Source organism: Symsagittifera roscoffensis, chromosome 3 (assembly GCF_963678635.1).
Source record: "Symsagittifera roscoffensis chromosome 3, txSymRosc1.1, whole genome shotgun sequence".
Lineage (NCBI taxonomy): Eukaryota > Metazoa > Xenacoelomorpha > Acoela > Convolutidae > Symsagittifera > Symsagittifera roscoffensis.
The window spans coordinates 29,757,359-29,776,055 of NC_087064.1; the positions used below are offsets into that span (position 1 = coordinate 29,757,359).

Below are 18,697 nucleotides of genomic sequence, written 5' to 3' on the forward strand. Positions count from 1 at the left end.
GCTCCTAGACTCGCTGAGAGGAATTCCATTAATTCATTCGTGTCGCCCATTTCTATCGTGTTGATTTTCTTCGTCGATTTCCCTTCCGGTTTGTTGGGTTCAATAAACAAGAAATGATCAATCAAGGTCTGAAAAGCAAGTCATGACTTAAGACCATCATTTCATGCCGTCCCATTTTCAGGATAAGACATCATTCACATCTTTTTTTTCTTTAAAACGATCCATTGCAAATTTTCTTCGTTGCTGATTTAAAATTTAGCACCAAGGTGGATCATCCACCTTCAACCTTATCGAGGTAACACGAATGAGCGCTGTCACCTTCACTACCTGGAGTGTTCCAGGTCTTTCAGGACCCAAACATCACATACATAAAACATACCCTAACAATAAGATAACACATACACATCATATATCTGCATTATTACATAAAAAAAACATAATCCCTAGTAGCTAACCTAACTCAATCCTAATCTCTATAAAGTGAATTTAATAATGAGCGCTGTCACCTTGATGACCTGGAGTACTCTAGGTCTTTTATGACACGAAACATAAAACATATCATAACAATAACAAAACACATAAACACATAAACATCTATATTATCACATAAAAACATAATCCCTAATATTGTACCTAAAACTAACCTAATCTAAAACTTGACACTAATTCTTATCAAGTAACCTAATAAAAACCACTTATCACCGAATGCAAGTCCTAGCATATGCTCAGATAGTACTTTTTATGTAAGTAAACCTCTATTTCAGTTTCTGAAAATATCACGTGTACAAGGACGTACAACCCTCTCGGATATAGCTTTCCCATATTGGGATCATAGACTGGTATTGAGAGAGAGGTCACTCCTCTCTCAAGCAGAAAATCCCTAAGTCGAGTAAGATCAAAACCAAGCTCTCTGGGCAACAGGGGCAGCGCTATCATCCCTCCCACACCAGGCCTCTGTTTCCATAAAAACTCGATCTTCTTATACTCTCTTTTGAAGTCAGCCGCTAGCGCTGTTTTGGAGCTTACGTCCGCGGTGATCGCGTGAGTATAAAATCGCTGTCCGTCATGACGATATTGTTTGAATTATGGTTCGGTAGGTCAAAATAAGATTCAAAAAATTGTCCAAAAGGTGGTTTTTTAGCGTTCTCGCCCTCCGTCTCCAGTTCTCCGGTTTCTCTTGCCGATTTAAATTTTTTAATGATCAGGTTTTCGGTAGGGTGAGTCCTACCCCCACTCCTCGGACAAAAATATCCATTGACGTCCCCGTCGATCGCCCAAAGTCGAGCAGATCGAGGTTGAATTGCGGAACGCGTAGAGGGCAATCTGGAGCGACCCAGCTGGACTCGGTATTGTCATGGCTGACGTATTTGATGCCGTCTTTATCGACATCCTGAATCGTCAAGATTGTCTCTTTAGGATCCGCCGGCAGATCGTGGAGCCATTCGAGCACTCGCAATTTCGTTAATTCTTGCTCATGAGTCTGCTCCACTTCTGGCTCGGAGCGATCGTCGATCCAATCCTGACCCATGTCATTCACCAAGTCGATCTCTCTTGGCACCGCTACTTCATCCAGTCCCACCAGCGACTCGATCATATCACTTAAAACTATCCTGTCTATGACGAAATCCTCGCCATACGGGTTGTACTTCTTCTTGTTCCTTCCCTTCTTGCTCTGGCGTGTCCCCATGGTGAGAGGAAAGTCAGGTTGTATTCCTTTGTCAATTTCAGTCTGTTCTGGGCACTGCCAGTCCTCTTCGGCATAAGGTAGAGTTTCGTCGTTCACCTCCACCCGCTCGGTCAACTCTAGGTCCAGTGGTAGATCGCAATCATCCACCACCTCATTTCCGTCGTTTTTGTGGCGAGGACCTCTTTCATTCACCTCACAAGCAGGATCCACTATCAAATAGTCTCCCTCTTGCATGTCCGCTGGGATGCACCAATCCTCTGATGAGGCATTGTGCGGTTTGATGTTTTCGTAATGAGCTGCTCTTCCTGTGCTCAGTCGATAAAACCGACCTCCTTGGTGCACTTCTGTTATTTGAAATGGGCCACGCCATTTTTTAAATAATTTTTTGGTTCCTTTTGGTAGAACTACTTCCTGGAATACCCAGACGTAATCGCCCACTGAGTAGGCTCTTGCATCAGCAGTCCTCTTATCAAACCTCCTCTTTTGTCCAATTTGCGCCTGTTGCGTGTTCCTTCTGCATAAGTCATTGAGATCCTGCTGTCTTCTAATGACATCACGCACGTACGTTTGCGGTGCTGTTCTCTTCCCTTCATATTCAGGGTAGAAAAAAGTCAACGGAAGCGCTTATTCGTGACCCGTTAGCATCATATGCGGACTTATTCTCGTGGTGGAAGGCTCTGTGCTGTTGTAAGCACCCATCACTTGCGGCAAGTGTCCATCCCAGTAGCGTGAGCAATAAACTCTCAACATGGATACCAGCGTGCGATTTTGCCTCTCAACTAGGCCAGTCGCTTGCGGGTGATAAGTGGTCGAGTGGGCCTGTGCTACCTGCGACCTTTTCATTAACTCCTTCGTGAGATCACACACGAATGATTTGCCATTGTCCGATTGGAATGTGATGGGGCAGCCGTGCCTCGCTATCCACACATTTATCAAGTTATCGCATGTTTCTTCCGCTGATGCTGTCATGCAGGGTGCTGCCTCTGCCTATTTCGTAAAATGATCAATTGTAGCCCGTGGCTGTCATGCATATCTTCTGGTGATCAATTTGCACTACTTCGTTGAATCCCGATGATTCTATTGACTGCAGAGGGAATCTTAGTTTCCAGGGGTCTTTCGCCTGCTGACACGACAAGCATGCAGAGATCCACTTTTCACAAGCCTTCTTCAAACCAGGCCATTCGAATCGTTTCTGTATCCTGTTTTACACTTTGTCCACACCTTGCTGGCCCATCTGATCGTGTGAACGAAAGAGCAACTCGGTCTGGTACAAATGTGGTAACACTATCGAATTGTACTTGTAAAGGACCTTGTCCTCCTCTTTACGTTTACAGGCTATAATTCCGTTTTTATTCAGGTTCAACAAATCTTTTCTTTTCAGGTAGAACTGCTTCAAGATCTTATATCTGTCTTCTTCTAGACCTCCTTTGTCAGTTGCTCCATTCTCGATCCACCTTTTCAGATTGCTCGTCATTCTGTCATTTTGATGAGCCCTTAGGAGGTCCGACAGCCGGTATCTGGCTTTCAGATACGTCTTTATCACGTTTAATTGCCCGCTCATTACCTCCGGAGCATGAGCATCGTCCATCAACTTGACGCACCATATCTTCTTCAAAGGCGTTGCTTCCTGCACAGATGGCTCGAGATTGGTATGGACGACCGTACCATGTGGCAGTAATCTGGTTGGGCGTTTCGAAACTGCTATCAGCTCGAGCTCATCAGCGGCATTATCCACCACAGTGCTCTCCTCATCGGAGGTGTACCTGTCTCCGTCCGGATCCTGATGCATTTCTCTGTCCAGCCCGCGCTGTTTCCAGTCCACCAACAAGGATGAATCGCAATCTCCGATACATCAGACTTGGAAGTAGTCTCAGATGTGTTGTCCCAGGACTGAGGCCTCGAGTCATCACTTGAGCTGAATGATTCCACACCATCATGTTCCACTCTGTCTATGATGTTTCTCGACTCCCCGGACAAAACTCTGTCCCTTGGTCGCTTTGAATCCGACTCCCCGGACAACAATCTATCCCTAGGTGGTCTCATCAACCTCTCCCCGGACAAGTCCTCCTGCACGGGCCCGAAGATGTCCGACTCCCCGGACATTGTTTGGTCCCCGGAAGAGCAATTTGAGCTCGGCTCGTATTCTTCTTTTGCATCCGTGAAATGTACTTTTCTCGTGAAGCTGCATTTCGACTTGACCCTGACTTCTTCAGTGACTTGGACCGGGGTCGATTTCCCACGTTCTGTGAACGAAGTCCTCAACAAGACATCCTTCGGCATTGAGGTCACCAGCTGGTTCACTATCGAACGGCAATCCCGTTCCACATCGCGACCGCGAATGATCACTGGCCTCTTCTCCGTTTTCTCAGTGACGGTCAATCGCTGCATGGTTTCCATCCATTCACCGTCATGCCTATCAACCTCCCTATCTAGCAAGTCACGGAGCTTCCCCATGAAGTCCGGCGCCACGTTCACCGTCCTATTTAACAGAGCTATGCTGTTTATACACAACCTGGTAAGCTCCTGCTGTACCAGATTGGATCGGACTAGCAGATCCAGCGGAACGAGCTCACCCCTGGCTAAAAATATTATCTCAGCGGCCGTTTCCACTGGAAGTTCAGGGTGTCCTGGTATCGGATGCCCTGATTTATCCAGCCACCTAGTGAGTGATAGCTTGTCGTAGGTCTCCTTGTCTAGGAATGAAAACCCGTCTTTGATCTCCGCTTGGTTAGCCTGCTTCTCTTCGAGGCGCTCATAGTATACTGTCTTCTTACTGAGGCTATCAGCATTCTGATGCTTCTCACGGGTACGGTGCTCTATGATCATGTGGTATCCATCCAGGCACACAATCCAGCGACCAACATAACTTTGGTCCATCGAATAGCTTTAAGCCAGGCAAGGGCACGATTGTCCACAAGCAACTTGAAAGGAGCACTCCCCAAGTAGGCCCTGTATTTTTCCACCGAAAGTGATCACCGCGAATCCTTCCGCTTTTGGTGCGCCAAACTTCATCTCGGTATCGCTTAAGACCTTGCTTCCGTAGGCTATTGGACGGAGAACCGTTCTCCCGTTCCACTCTTGCTCCTGGTGAAGCATGCCTGATATCGCAACTACTGATGCATCCGTGTCTAACACAAACATCCCCATCTCTGTTGCCATGCCGAGGACTGTTGCCTCGCAAAGTTCTTGTTTAATGTTTTTAAATGAAACTTGTGCCTCATCGGTCCAAGTGAGCTTTTTCCTTTATTTCTCATCAACTGTTGCATTGGGTGTATCTTGTCGGTGTATCGCTTGACGAACTCCCGATAATAGTTAGCAAACCCCAAAAAGCTCATCAGTTGTGTATCTGTCTTGGGTGCCTTCCTGGTCAAAACCGCTTCGACCGCTTCGGGGTCTGGTCTCAATCCATGCTTATCCACCAGGCGTACTAGATACTTTATGGAGTCTCTGAGGATTTCACACTTCGAGGGTTCACATTTCAGTCCCGCATGCTTCATTCAAGTAAACACCTGATCCAACCTCTCTATGTGATCCTCTAGGGTTAGCATTGCGATCACGACATCATCGACGTAACACATGATGAGATTCCCGTATTTCTTTGTCACACTCGTGAGTGCCTGGGACATCAGCCGCTGGAATGTGGCCGTCGCGTTGCGCAGTCAGAACGGCATCCTCTTCCACTGGAACAATCCCAGCTCGCACGCAAAGCGCGTTTTTTCACGAACTTGCTTTCGGAGTGGCACATGCCAGAACGCCGAGCCCAAATCTAACGTCGTGAAGAACCTCGCGTCCCCCAGCTTGGATAGGTTCTCATCGATGCGGGGAATCGGGTATGCATCCTTTATAGTCACTGCGTTCAGATAACGGAAAGAACAACAAAACCTGAGTTGCCCCCTTTCTTTTTAGCCATGACCACGCCACAAGCTCACGGGGATTTCGACGGCTCGATCATGTCGTACTCCATTAACATCTCGATTTCCTTCCTGCACGCTTCCGAATTATGACGGGTCATTCTTCTCGCCCCTTCCCTATGAGGTACCGAGCCCTCTTCTATCTCAATTTCGTGTTCTACAAAATTACAACAACCTATGTCGGCCTTATGTTTCGAAAAAACGTCTGCGTTCCGACTTAGCACCGCCCTGAGCGAATCTAGTTCCTTGTCTGATATTTTACCCTACAAATGTTCTATCTCATGTAGTACCGGTTTATCCGCTGCTAACTCTGTTTCTGTCGGTCTCTCGGGAAAATTCGAATAACTAGACAACCCATAATCTGTTTCCGACTTCATTGAAAACAATTTCCTGGAAGAGTTCAATTCATTTACTCTCTTCAATATACATTCTTGATTCGCATGCAAGGGACATTTAGTTATATCGAACTTTTTCAAGTTCTCCACACTCTGAAAGTCTGTGTTCAGAGGCAGTGCGTAGTCAAGTTTTTTTACCTTCTGTATTGTCACTGTTGTTGCTTCTGTGTTCAACAACACACTCACACACAGTCCGCTCTGAGTGAGTGAGAAGCTTCTTCCTAAAATAGCCGAGCTCTTACTGTTTGGATTTGGAACCAGGCACACCTGTCTGTCATTACTGAGTTCATTTAGATTTCTCATCCTAAACGTCGCTACCACGCCATGGTTTGGTTTCAATCTCACTTTTCGATCCAGAAAAATCGGCACCTTAGCCTGGTTAATTAAGATCTTATTAGGAGGTTTCTTTTCATACTTCCTCTCGGGATCCTTGGTCTGATCAACCCGTCATTTAGGTCGATCGTGACATCAAAATAACGTACGAAGTCCCTTTCCAGGATGAATTGATCGGATTCGTCCAAATTTTCCACCACCAGGAAGCTCATCCAAAGATGTCTTTCTCCAAGCTGCAGTGATATGATCGGGGTCCGTCCTGTCACATAGATTGCTCCCTGATTGGCAACTGCCAGTCTGATGTTTGTCGGTATCAGATCCGACATGTCAAAGCCCATATCAGTCCAGGGGCTGACTGGCATGACGCTGACCGCTGCACCCGTGTCTAACAATCCTTTCACTGAAAGTTGTCTGCCCTGCACATCTAGCACATGTGCTGCCAGATCGGCTTCGCAACCTATGTGGACCGCATCCTGTTCAAGCACGGCATTGTGTCCGATTCGTCGCACATTCAGCTCTTCTTGGCCAATGTATATCCGGCTTACCTGATCACTCGCATCAGTTACGTGAGCCTTTGTGTAGATATTGATGCCGTCCACATTCATCAGAATCGGATATGGGCCATGGACCTCGATGTAATGTCCATCCACTCTCATCAGCCTCGGACCTCCTGTTGTGAGCAGCGCTCGCACTGCCCTGGAGGCCAGCTTGGGATCCTTCTCCCTCAGGTAGTCTGCATAGATATCCAGGTGGACCAGCGTAATCTCGGACGGTTCACTCAAGTTCTTGACCACTTGGTGTCCTGCGACTGAGATAATGGACATTATCTTCGTCCCCTCTTTCGTCATGCCAAAATTTCTACCCGATATGACGTTTAGTTTTAGTCCCTGCTTTCTGGGTTCCTGTGTGTCCTCTTACGTTGTTTTACTCAAAATGTCAACTTTTTCCCAAAGATATATGCTCTCCAGTTCCGACCTTACCCATTGCTCAACTTTTTTCGTGGCTAGCTCCTGTTGGACATTCTGCAACGCTGTCCTTGCTGCCAAACCATAATCCACCTTGAGCGGGCCGGCCGACTCTGCCTCCAAGCTCGAGGCTACCACCTCGTCAGGCATGGTCTTCACCTTCTTAGTCGTAAAAGTGCTCAGTGTTGTCTCCTTTCTTCGAGGTTCAGCCTCGTTCATCAGACGTGCTCGACTGGCTTTGACGCCCGAAAGCGCCTCTTCATGGCGGGGATGTTTCGCGTCCGCCACTGCATCCCAAAATTGAGTGCAGACCGATTTGAAGTGTCCCTCCAAATTACAGAAGAAGCACCTCGGTCCATACTACATAATGAGCCCTCTAACGTACTCTTCGTGATCCTCATCGGTCGCATCAGCGTCTTCGAGAAAGTGGCCTATTGCCTTCATGTTCTGTTTGTAAGCAGAACATGCGGAAACATGGTGGTCCATCGAGCCACAGTTCGCACAGGACCTCCTCTTATCCATGTCGTCGCGAGGTTTGTCCGCTGTAGTTGCCATAATTGCTGTAACGGTTTTGCGCCCTCGGTTTTATGAGCAAGTACTCACGCGACTTCATACGCAAATCATCGGGCGTGGTACCTTGTCATGCGACAGGGTGAAGTGTGTGGCTAGCATTGTTTTTAACTCTTCACTCTCCACTCCATTCATGAACTTCGAGGCAAAATCTAAATTCCGTTCGGAAATTCTCTCATCGGGGTTGCTTCTCCTCCTAAGTAATTAAAGGTCGTCCAAAAACTTGTCTAGAGATTCGTCATCTCTTCGACGCCTCTTCTCGAACTTCACCATAGCCTGATGCCCTTTTACTCCAGAGCCGAAACCATTCAGCAGGATGTCAAATATCTTGCGAGCACTGTCTTGTTCATTTGCCCTTTTCGCCATTACACAATTCAGGGCGGTACCCTCCAGGTTGCTTGTCAGTGCGCTGCATTCCTGTTTCTTTGAGAGATTTTCCTCTTCAAAACGCAACTTCATATTCTCTATCCAAGTATCAATGCAGCCGTCTGACTCATCTTTGTATGATTTAGGCTTTTTCAGTGTCCTTCTTGACCTCTCTCCTCTCTCGGTTGACTTCGAGAGCTTGGTGATGAATGTCTCGAGAGATCTGTTCAGAGGCTCAAATATCGAAGCATAAATCGTAGTGTCCTGTGAGACCGTAGTCAGATCTGGGACCGATCTGACTTGTGGCACAGTGGGCAATCTTGTCTCAGGGGTGGCATCCGTCTCCGGCGGGACCAGTTTCGTCCAACCTGCTCTCGATGGGGCTGTCCTGGACCGCTACCTATTCCTAGATTCGTAATTCGCTCTCGAGTTTTGCTGGACCCCGGCATAGTTGACTGCTCCATCTCCATCATTCGCCTAGCGTGAGCGCTCCCTTGGGTTGGAACGCTCCTCCCGACTGCTTCCGTTTAAGATCTCGTCTAAGATTCCGCATCTAACTTTTTTCCAGGCTAGTCATCGCATGGGCATAGGTATTGTCATGATCTTTCAACAGTCGCTCGATCTCTCTTGTCATCCTAGCCTCTCTTTCCTCTGACTCCTTGTTTGCCTGTGCCAAGCTCTCCGCCAGGCATTGATCGGTGTTGCGAATCAACTGAGCCTGATCGACTCTCGCCTGCGAATAGATCAAGCTCTCTCGTCAACTTGATCTATCTTGATCTATTCTTTTTGCCATGTCCCGTCTCAGTTCATCCAGACCAGTCATTACGCCAGCAAACATGTCACTTATATCGCCAGCTGCCCCCAATTTCGGGGTTAGCCCCAGAGAAGATGAGGTCAACTGCGGCTGCAGCCTGGTACTTGGTGACGCGCCGCCCTTTTGCTTGCCCATCGACATCATCAACTTGTCGAACGTTGAGGACGCTCCCATCGTTATCCCATCAGACATGGGCCTGGTCGGCGAGGCGGACAACGCCTTCCTGCTCATGTCGTTCCTTGGGCACGGCGTGAAGTTCACATCCGGGTGGGATGTCTCCGGATGGTCATAACTGGAAGATAGACCTTCAGTTTGTAGTGACGCCATGTGCTCATCGTATAAAGACTTCCAGCTTTCTGGGCCTTTGAACACGTTTGTTCTTCACTTGGGCTTATACTCGACATCATCGCGTTCTTGCTCTGCTTGGCCAGAGATGAGTGGGTATTGGCCGGATGTGAATATTCTCTCCTCCACCTATGACTCTTGGTCTCCGATTTGGACATTCCCTTGAATAACACTTCCTCTCGCGGCTCGACCTCGGAACGCTCCGAGGTCTCGTCCGTCCTCTCGACTTCCTCCCGCTCGAGCTCCTCGCTTGGCTCAAAATCGGGTCGAATAAGCGTTCGTTCCCCTTCATCAAAGGGGTCCACAAGCGCTTCGCTCGCCGGTCCGGCCTCGGCACTTCGCCCTTGAACGCCATCGAGGTTCTTCTCGCTTCTTAGTTTCATTTCGCTCACTGAAAGATCAGCTTGACCTTTAGACGATTCGTTGTCAGCAAAAACGTCTGATACGCTGCTAAACGAAGATTGGCTAAGCCTAGTTTTAAACTTTCGCGTGCTTCCCTTGCTCAGCCTGGCAATCTTAGTAGTCAATCCTAGCAAGTCTCTACGCTGCATACTTTGCAATAAATAACAATATTCGTGCAATTCAATGGCAATGCACACGTGCCGCAAACAAGTTCAAGTTAATTTACTTAACGCTGCCTACTCGATCTCCTCAGTAATAAAAATTTCCCTTAGATTTCTCGATGATAATATTAGTGAACCAGCTAAAATTACACACAGGGCCTGCTCAGTATTGATATAAAGCTAACTCAACCCCGTTGTATAGTATAACAGAATCACAAAATTTTCACAAGATGTAATCAATACACAAAACACAATTGATAATCAGATAAGAATTTTCGTCGGTAACAGCGACCTTTCGTCAGTATCAATTTACCGCCACACTCTTATCAAATCACTGCTTCGTTAAAATCAAACAAATTTTTGTAAAAAGGCAGTGATGATTCAAAACAGATCAATAAAACTTAGTCTTAAAGAAAAAGACTTCCCTCAATCGGAACGCTCCGAAGGAACGAAGCCCAGGACACAATCTTCTCAAGTGAGTGCGTATTTGCCTAATACACCCGCCGAGGTCTTCTTTTATGTGTCCTGCGGTTGCCCGAGCTGTCCTACTAAGTAGCTCAAGGCCACCTCTGATCGAAAAATTTCTAAAGTCTATGAAAAAGCTCCCCCACACCCGGAACGCTCCAATTGCACGAGAGCAGGGAACAACTTTTCTTCTCAAGTGAGTGTGTATCTGCCTAATACACTCACCGAGGTCTTCTTTTATGAGTTCCCGGATTGCCCGAGCTTTCCTATTAAGTAGCTTAAGGCAACCACACAACCAAAATCACAACCAAAAAAAGTTTCGTTCGGGTACCTCTAACAGACCCGATCTAGAATCCAAAGTTGATCACGAATCTCCGGATCAAATGGGCTCCTGTGATCTTAATATGCACGCCCGGAGGGTACCTTAACCACCCAAGTTACTTCGGAGGGTCCCCTTAAACTCACTAAGGAGGGTCAATAAGGGGCTTAATACGCTCCGGAGGGTTACTTCGGATGGTTCCTTCAAAATTTCAAATTCTTTGAATATCACTTGTAAGGATCTCCTACTAGTCTCAGAAGGTGTCAACACAAGCTAAATTCTCTGTGGGGGTTGTCTTATTTTCTTCGGAGGGTCTCGTGGAAAATTTCCACTAAGGAGGGTTGCTAAGGAGCTTAGCTGACTCCGGAGGGTTACTTCGGAGGGTTCCCCAAAAATCAAGAAAAAGGGTTTTTTACCGCGATAAAGCCTCCGAATGCGGAGTAACTGACTTAAAACCAGGTTGGCTGACACGGTCAACCTTCCCTGTAGGAAAAAAAGGTGATCATATAAAACTTTCTGCCGCTCGGAGGGTTCCCTAAAATTTGGACCCTCCGAACCAACAAATTCTAAAAATTTTTTTTCAGAGATTATCAACCCAAAAACGGTTGCGGTCCGGAAAATTGATCAAAAACGTCGACTTATGGTACCAAAATTATCCCAATTGGTTGGCTAGTCTTTGAGAAATCGCCAAAAACGCGTTTGTCAAAATGGCCTTTTTTCACCACCTATATAGGTTCTGAAAGACTTTTTCCGCAATTCCTATTGAAAGTGCCTAGAAATAATTGAAACGAGCGTAGTAGCCCCGTACGGCACTGGAACAATGCAAAAAACCGGACGAAAATTGGTTTGGAGACAAAAATTTGGCCAATGACTGTCAAATTTGGACCCTCCGATTCCTTCCTTTTCCAATCTTTAAGTCGTTTGCTCTATCCACAGAGCTAATCGGAGGGTTACTCAAAATTTTTTCTCTAGTAACTGAGCACGCTATGCTAACACAATCCTAACGCAAAAAAAATTTTTTGCTCTAACTCTAAAAACTCAAAAACTCGATCCACAAATTGACAAAATTCGGAAAATTATCCGTGTCTTTTTCCGTGGAGTTTCTTTAGTTAGAGGGACCAAACTACGTAGTAACTCCCTGTATAAAAAGCTTTTTGCTGTTCGCAAATGCTCGGATATCGAAAATTTTGGGGTTCTACATTTTGGGGTTCTACAGTTTGGGGTTCTAAAATTGGGGTATTTCTCGGGTCTAAATAGGAGATAAGTAATATATAGTAAAGACAATAATCTATTAGTATTCGTTATGAATATTACTATACCCTCCTCTGCACCAAAATACCCGATTTAAGACCGTTAACTCGGAAATTCGTGATCAATGGAGGGTACAATTGGACCGCGCCAATCGTGCCCCACCTCTTAAGTTTTGATGAAATAGTACCCGAACGATACTAAATTTGTTTCAACGATACCCAACAGTCGTTGTGGATGTTCTCCCTGATGCACCTGTTGAATCTGGAACACGTCGGTCACCTTGCCACTCTACCCTCCGGCCGCCGGCAAAATCACCATTAACGTGCTTAAATACTCAAATTACACTCAAGAGAGGGTGCCCAACCCGTCACCAAAACACACAATCTTACTATCAGAAATGATATAAATCAATCTGAAACATCAACCAATCGGAAGGTCAGATCACATCTCGTCCGGAAATAACATATAAATTGTCACTTTATGTTTTTTATTGTTTTTGGTCTTTTTTGGATTTTTTACAGTTTTTTGTACTTTTTTGTTTTCAAATAAATTTGTTTTTGACGTTTTCTTGGTTATACACTATTTTTGTTAGGTTTTACGCTTTCTCTTTAATTGTTTTTGGTCCCGAGACCTTGGGACAACCGGGCTCATGACTTCCCACCTAACCCTCCGGCCCCCGGAATTTTCGGTGTTAACTAAGTTAAAAAGCTAAATAGTACTAGGCGGAGGGTACACACCTTCCCCTTAGTACAATAAAGGTCATTAAGGCCTCTAACTCGGGCATACGACCGGAGCGGAGGGTTCATCGCTGAAACGTTTGCTGATCATGATGGTCTCATGCCTTTAACGGCCCAACCAGGAGCGCCATAAAAACGTCTATGTAACATTCGCCCAAATACTACACAGTGACGGAGCGTAGAAAAAGTACCTATTAACGACTGGCAGGCGTCAGTTACCTGAATTCTACTCGTTTTTCACCGTCTCGACCTTGCCAGTTGATTTTCTGGTCTGTTTATGGCTAAGTAAAAAGTTACTATTTTTAGGCCATCAGTCAAACGACTTCTGATCAGCTTTCGTTTACATGCGAACACAACCAAATAGCTGAGTCTCGGATCCTCAGACTACGTGATTGCTATTAAAAACTCGGCTCGAATACCCTATTTTAAAATGTTTTTGGTGAAAGTTCTATATTAAATCCATTGGAGATGGTTTGACCCTTTCCTCTTCCTAGCTACTCATATTCTAAACTATCAAATAATACCGGTGTCAATTCAAAGTTCTATGGCATCAGAGTAGCTAAAAAGTTAGTTTACTACAGTCTTTCACCATATATCAGTCTCTGGGGGACCAAGCCTCCGTTTCCGTGTGTTCCTCGAGATAACGTCGTTATCTCTCCCAATTCGTGGCACGGGAGGGTACTGCTCTCCACCACTTCCCCACCGAAGCCTCCTTTCTCACTATCTTCTTCTGCTAAGGGTCTTATCGTGCGTGATCGTCACGATAAGAGGCTTCATTTTTCTGTGTTAACGTTCGACTGTTTTCCGCTAGATTTGCTGTTGTTCTGTATTTTTCACCTTTTTCAGTCAAAATGGCCATTTTTTGTTTTTCTGAGAAATATCCACTTGAAAATCGAAATTTTGAAAATAGAAACTTCTAGAATATTTCTACTCTCCTTCGCAGCACTTTTTTGTCCTCAAGGCCTTTTCTCGCTGATTCGTGTTTCGCCGGAAGGTTGCGCTGTGCCAATCTGGCAGAATTGCACAAGAGACAGCATCCACCGACGGGCTCATACTTTTGCTTGGGAACGTCGTCACTATCATCACCGATTCGACCTCTTAGTCCCGGTCCAACTTTCCCAACTCTTGCCTCCCCCTTCTCGAGCCTTAAGGATATTAATATCTTTAATCATATTACTAGTCTTAAGTCTATCCTTCCCTATCATTTTATCATTTTATCACTTTAATCATTTTATCATCAATTTTTTGTTTCTGAGTAGAGCTGTCTTTACATTCATAATTCCCGGTCTTCTGTCGCGTCTCTCTCAATTTGACCATCTTGTTCAGTAACTCCTTTCTTGCTTTCTCATCCGGCGCGGTGCCCATCAAGACAGGTTCCTCGAACTTCACCACTGTGCTCCACAGCTCTTCTTTGAAGTCATCTAGTGTGATCTCACTTTCCATCTCCTGATTAAATTCACTCAAGAATTCCCTTCATGTCTTCTCACTCAGAGTCCCCAAGAACATGCTCTTATTCCCTTCTAAAGTGTTCTTCCTACTCTCTTCTGTACTCAAGAGTATCAACCCCATGTTAGAAGTTTCGCTGGTCAAGGGTAATTCCAGGTTTTTCAGAGGGGATGAGGTCAGAGGTGGCGTGGCAGTGTCCGCCCAATCATCTCCGCTCAGGTCCTGCAACAGTTCCTGAGCTGTGAAATCCTCCTCAGCTGGTTTCGGCTCTGGCGTATCCCCCACTTCCGTTTCCTCTCCTGCTTCACTGAGAGTCTCATCCATGCTTTCCGCCTCTGATTCGGCTCGCCTTTTCTCAAGTATGTCCCTAAATCTGTTTTTTACGGGACCGCTCCTCTTATCTCCAGGGGTGCCCACTGATAGCGGTGAGGGTGTTGCTGGATTCGGCTTCTTGTGTTCCGTAAGAGCTACATATAAGAAACCTGCCACGTCAAACTCTTTCTCCTCATGTTTCATCTCCACCCGCTCTAACCCGTAGGGCGCCCGGTACTTTCGTGTGGCGAATTTCATTTCATCTTTCAACGCGATGTGTCCTTCTCTCACGATCATTCTCCCGTCGTCCCATACCGGCAACATATTATCTAGATTCGCTTGACCGAGCGTTCTCAAGATGTCCCGAACCTCGAATTTTGGAGGCATTGAGCCTCTCATTTTCTTCGCTTGAGCCGTCCACGAATTTATTTTAGTGTCGCACGTGTGGAAATAGACTGCGGCTGTGTACCCTATGAACAAGGGGTCCCAACCGTCTGTGAACTCCTGCTGTTGCTTCTCCACCATGGCTCTCGCGTACAGTGAAGGGACCATCAACGGGCTATTGGTCCCCAGTGTCATTCTCCTGACTATCGGGAACTCTGGGACCACGGTTGGCAGAATCTCTCGCTCAAGTATCGTCTCTAGCTCTCTCTTCACCAGATCAAAACTCCCCTTCCATGCCGGGATTCTCAAGAACTCTTGCCTCCCCCTTCTCGAGCCTTAAGGATATTGATATCTTTAATCATATTACTAGTCTTAAGTCTATCCTTCCCTTTAACTTTAATCATTTTATCATCATTTTTTTTGTTTCTGAGTAGAGCTGTCTTTACATTCATCATTCCCGGTCTTCTGTCGCGTCTCTCTCAATTTGACCATCTTGTTCAGTAACTCCTTTCTTGCTTTCTCGTCCAGCCCGGTGCCCATCAAGACAAGTTGCTCGAACTTCACCACTGTGCTCCACAGGTCTTCTTTGAAGTCATCTAGTGTGATCTCACTTTCCATCTCCTGATTAAATTCACTCAAGAATTCCCTTCATGCCTTCTCACTCAGAGTACCCAAGATCATGCTCGTATTCCCTTCTAAAGTGTTCTTCCTACTCTCTTCTGTACTCAAGAGTATCAACCCCATGTTAGAAGTTTCGCTGGTCAAGGGTAATTCCAGGTTTTTCAGAGGAGATGAGGTCAGAGGTGGCGTGGCAGTGCCCGCCCAATCATCTCCGCTCAGGTCCTGCAAAAGTTCCTGAGCGGTGAAATCCTCCTCAGCTGGTTTCGGCTCTGGCGTATCCCCCACTTCCATTTCCTCTCCTGCTTCACTGAGAGTCTCATCCATGCTTTCCGCCTCTGATTCGGCTCGCCTTTTCTCAAGTATGTCCCTAAATCTGTTTTCTACGGGACCGCTCCTCTTATCTCCAGGGGTGCCCACTGATAGCGGTGAGGGTGTTGCTGGATTCGGCTTCTTGTGTTCCGTAAGAGCTACCTATAAGAAACCTGCCACGTCAAACTCTTTCTCCTCATGTTTCATCTCCACCCGCTCTAACCCGTAGGGCGCCCGGTACTTTCGTGTGGCGAATTTCATTTCGTCTTTCAACGCGATGTGTCCTTCTCTCACGATCATTCTCCCGTCGTCCCATACCGGCAACATATTATCTAGATTCGCTTGACCGAGCGTTCTCAAGATGTCTCGAACCTCGAATTTTGGAGGCATTGAGCCTCTCATTTTCTTCGCTTGAGCCGTCCACGAGTTTATTTTAGTGTCGCACGTGTGGAAATAGACTGCGGTTGTGTACCCTATGAACAAGGGGTCCCAATCGTCTGTGAACTCCTGCTGTTGCTTCTCCACCATGGCTCTCGCGTATAGGGAAGGGACCATCAACGGGCTATTCGTCCCCAGTGTCATTCTCCTGACTATCGGGAACTCTGGGACCACGGTTGGCAGAATCTCTCGCTCAAGTATCGTCTCTAGCTCTCTCTTCACCAGATCAAAACTCCCCTTCCATGCCGGGATTCTCAAGAACTCTTGCCTCCCCCCTCCTCGAGCCTTAAGGATATTAATATCTTTAATCATATTACTAGTCTTAAGTCTATCCTTCCCTTTAACTTTAATCATTTTATCATCATTTTTTTGTTTCTGAGTAGAGCTGTCTTTACATTCATCATTCCCGGTCTTCTGTCGCGTCTCTCTCAATTTGACCATCTTGTTCAGTAAGTCCTTTCTTGCTTTCTCATCCAGCCCGGTGCCCATCAAGGCAAGTTCCTCGAACTTCACCACTGGGCTCCACAGCTCTTCTTTGAAGTCATCTAGTGTGATCTCACTTTCCATCTCCTGATTAAATTCAGTCAAGAATTCCCTTCATGCCTTCTCACTCACAGTCCCCAAGAACATGCTCTTATTCCCTTCTAAAGTGTTCTTCTTACTCTCTTCTGCACTCAAGAGTATCATTCCCATGTTAGAAGTTTCGCTGGTCAAGGGTAATTCCAGGTTTTTCCGAGGGGATGAGGTCAGAGGTGGCGTGGCAGTGTCCGCCCAATCATCTCCGCTCAGATCCTGCAACAGTTCCTGAGCGGTGAAATCCTGCTCAGCTGGTTTCGGCTCTGGCGTATCCCCCACTTCCATTTCCTCTCCTGCTTCACTGAGAGTCTCATCCATGCTTTCCGCCTCTGATTCGGCTCGCCCATATCAAGTATGTCCCTAAATCTGTTTTCTACGGGACCGCTCCTCTTATCTCCAGGGGTGCACACTGATAGCGGTGAAGGTGTTGCTGGATTCGGCTTCTTGTGTTCCGTAAGAGCTACATATAAGAAACCTGCCAAGTCAAACTCTTTCTCCTCATGTTTCATCTCCAACCGCTCTAACCCGTAGGGCGCCCGGTACTTTCGTGTGGCGAATTTCATTTCGTCTTTCAACGCGATGTGTCCTTCTCTCACGATCATTCTCCCGTCGTCCCATACCGGCAACATATTCTCTAGATTCACTTGACCGAGCGTTCTCAAGATGTCCCGAACCTCGAATTTTGGAGCATTGAGCCTCTCATTTTCTTCGCTTGAGCCGTCCACGAGTTTATTTTAGTGTCGCACGTATGGAAATAGACTGCGGCTGTGTACCCTATGAACAAGGGGTCCCAACCGTCTGTGAACTCCTGCTGTTGCTTCTCCACCATGGCTCTCGCTTATAGGGAAGGGACCATCAACGGGCTATTCGTCCCCAGTGTCATTCTCCTGACTATCGGGAACTCTGGGACCACGGTTGGTAGAATCTCTCGCTCAAGTATTGTCTCTAGCTCTCTCTTCACCAGATCAAAACTCCCCTTCCATGCCGGGATTCTCAAGACCTCATGCTTATCCGCAGCCAGGGGGTTCAAATTCCAGAACTTGGGGTAGGCCTCAATGGGTCCCTCACGTTTTCCCCCCATTCTGCACTGCCGCTGCCCCCGGAAATTGAATACCATTAGTTCGGGATCTTTCACCTTCCCGAAGAGCACTGTGTTGCTCATCCGTCCTCAGCTTTTCTTGCCCGCGCCAATTCAGCGCGGTTCCGTCTAGCACGCTTATTAAGCTCACGTGCGCCACTGAGTGTCGATACGCCATCACAAGCGGGTCGGGTAGGCATATGTCACTGCCGGTCCGTAGATGCAGTTCACCACCTCCTCAAGCCCTCTGATCATCCCTAGTGGATCAGATCTCATGGCTAGACATAGATCTGTCAAGAGAGGCATGCCTCCATTCGCCTCCTTCCATTCCTCTTTCGTTTTGGGATTCTTATCTTCTCCCGTCAGGTATCGATTCTGCATCAAGAGGTGTTCCACCAACAGCGTCTTCAATCCGGCCGTGCATTTGTATGAGTAGGTCTCCGTGCCTGGATGGGCTTTCCCCATCGACAGAGGCTCTCCATACTTCATCAATCTATGAAATGCGGTCAGCTCTCCGTGGGTCAAGAGCACTAGTGTTAAAAACCCGTCGACTCGCAGTGTTTTCACACCTCTACTGAACATGTAAGCCGGACCCATGTTAAACAGATACCTGGGGTAGACTAAGTATAGGGCCAGCAAGATATTTATGGGCATGTGCAGCAATTCCAGCACGAACGCGTCGAAGATGGTATCTCTCGCGTAGAACACTCTAGCCATGTACCTCTTCTCCCAACAAGGACTCAAGAATTTCAAGATCTCGTGATCCTTCCTCGTCTTCAGATCACCCCTCGCGTGTTCCCTCCAGAACCCCC

At 46.7% G+C, this 18,697-nt stretch overlaps 1 protein-coding gene across 1 annotated transcript; it reads right to left on the reverse strand.

Moving 5' to 3' along the window:
• Positions 1-4,815: 4,815 nt before the first annotated feature.
• LOC134841658 (uncharacterized) lies at positions 4,816-5,184 on the reverse strand. Its single transcript, XM_063857693.1, has one exon. The coding sequence runs from the start codon at positions 5,182-5,184 to the stop codon at positions 4,816-4,818; it is 369 nt and encodes a 122-aa protein (XP_063713763.1).
• Between the last annotated feature and the right edge of the window lie 13,513 nt (positions 5,185-18,697).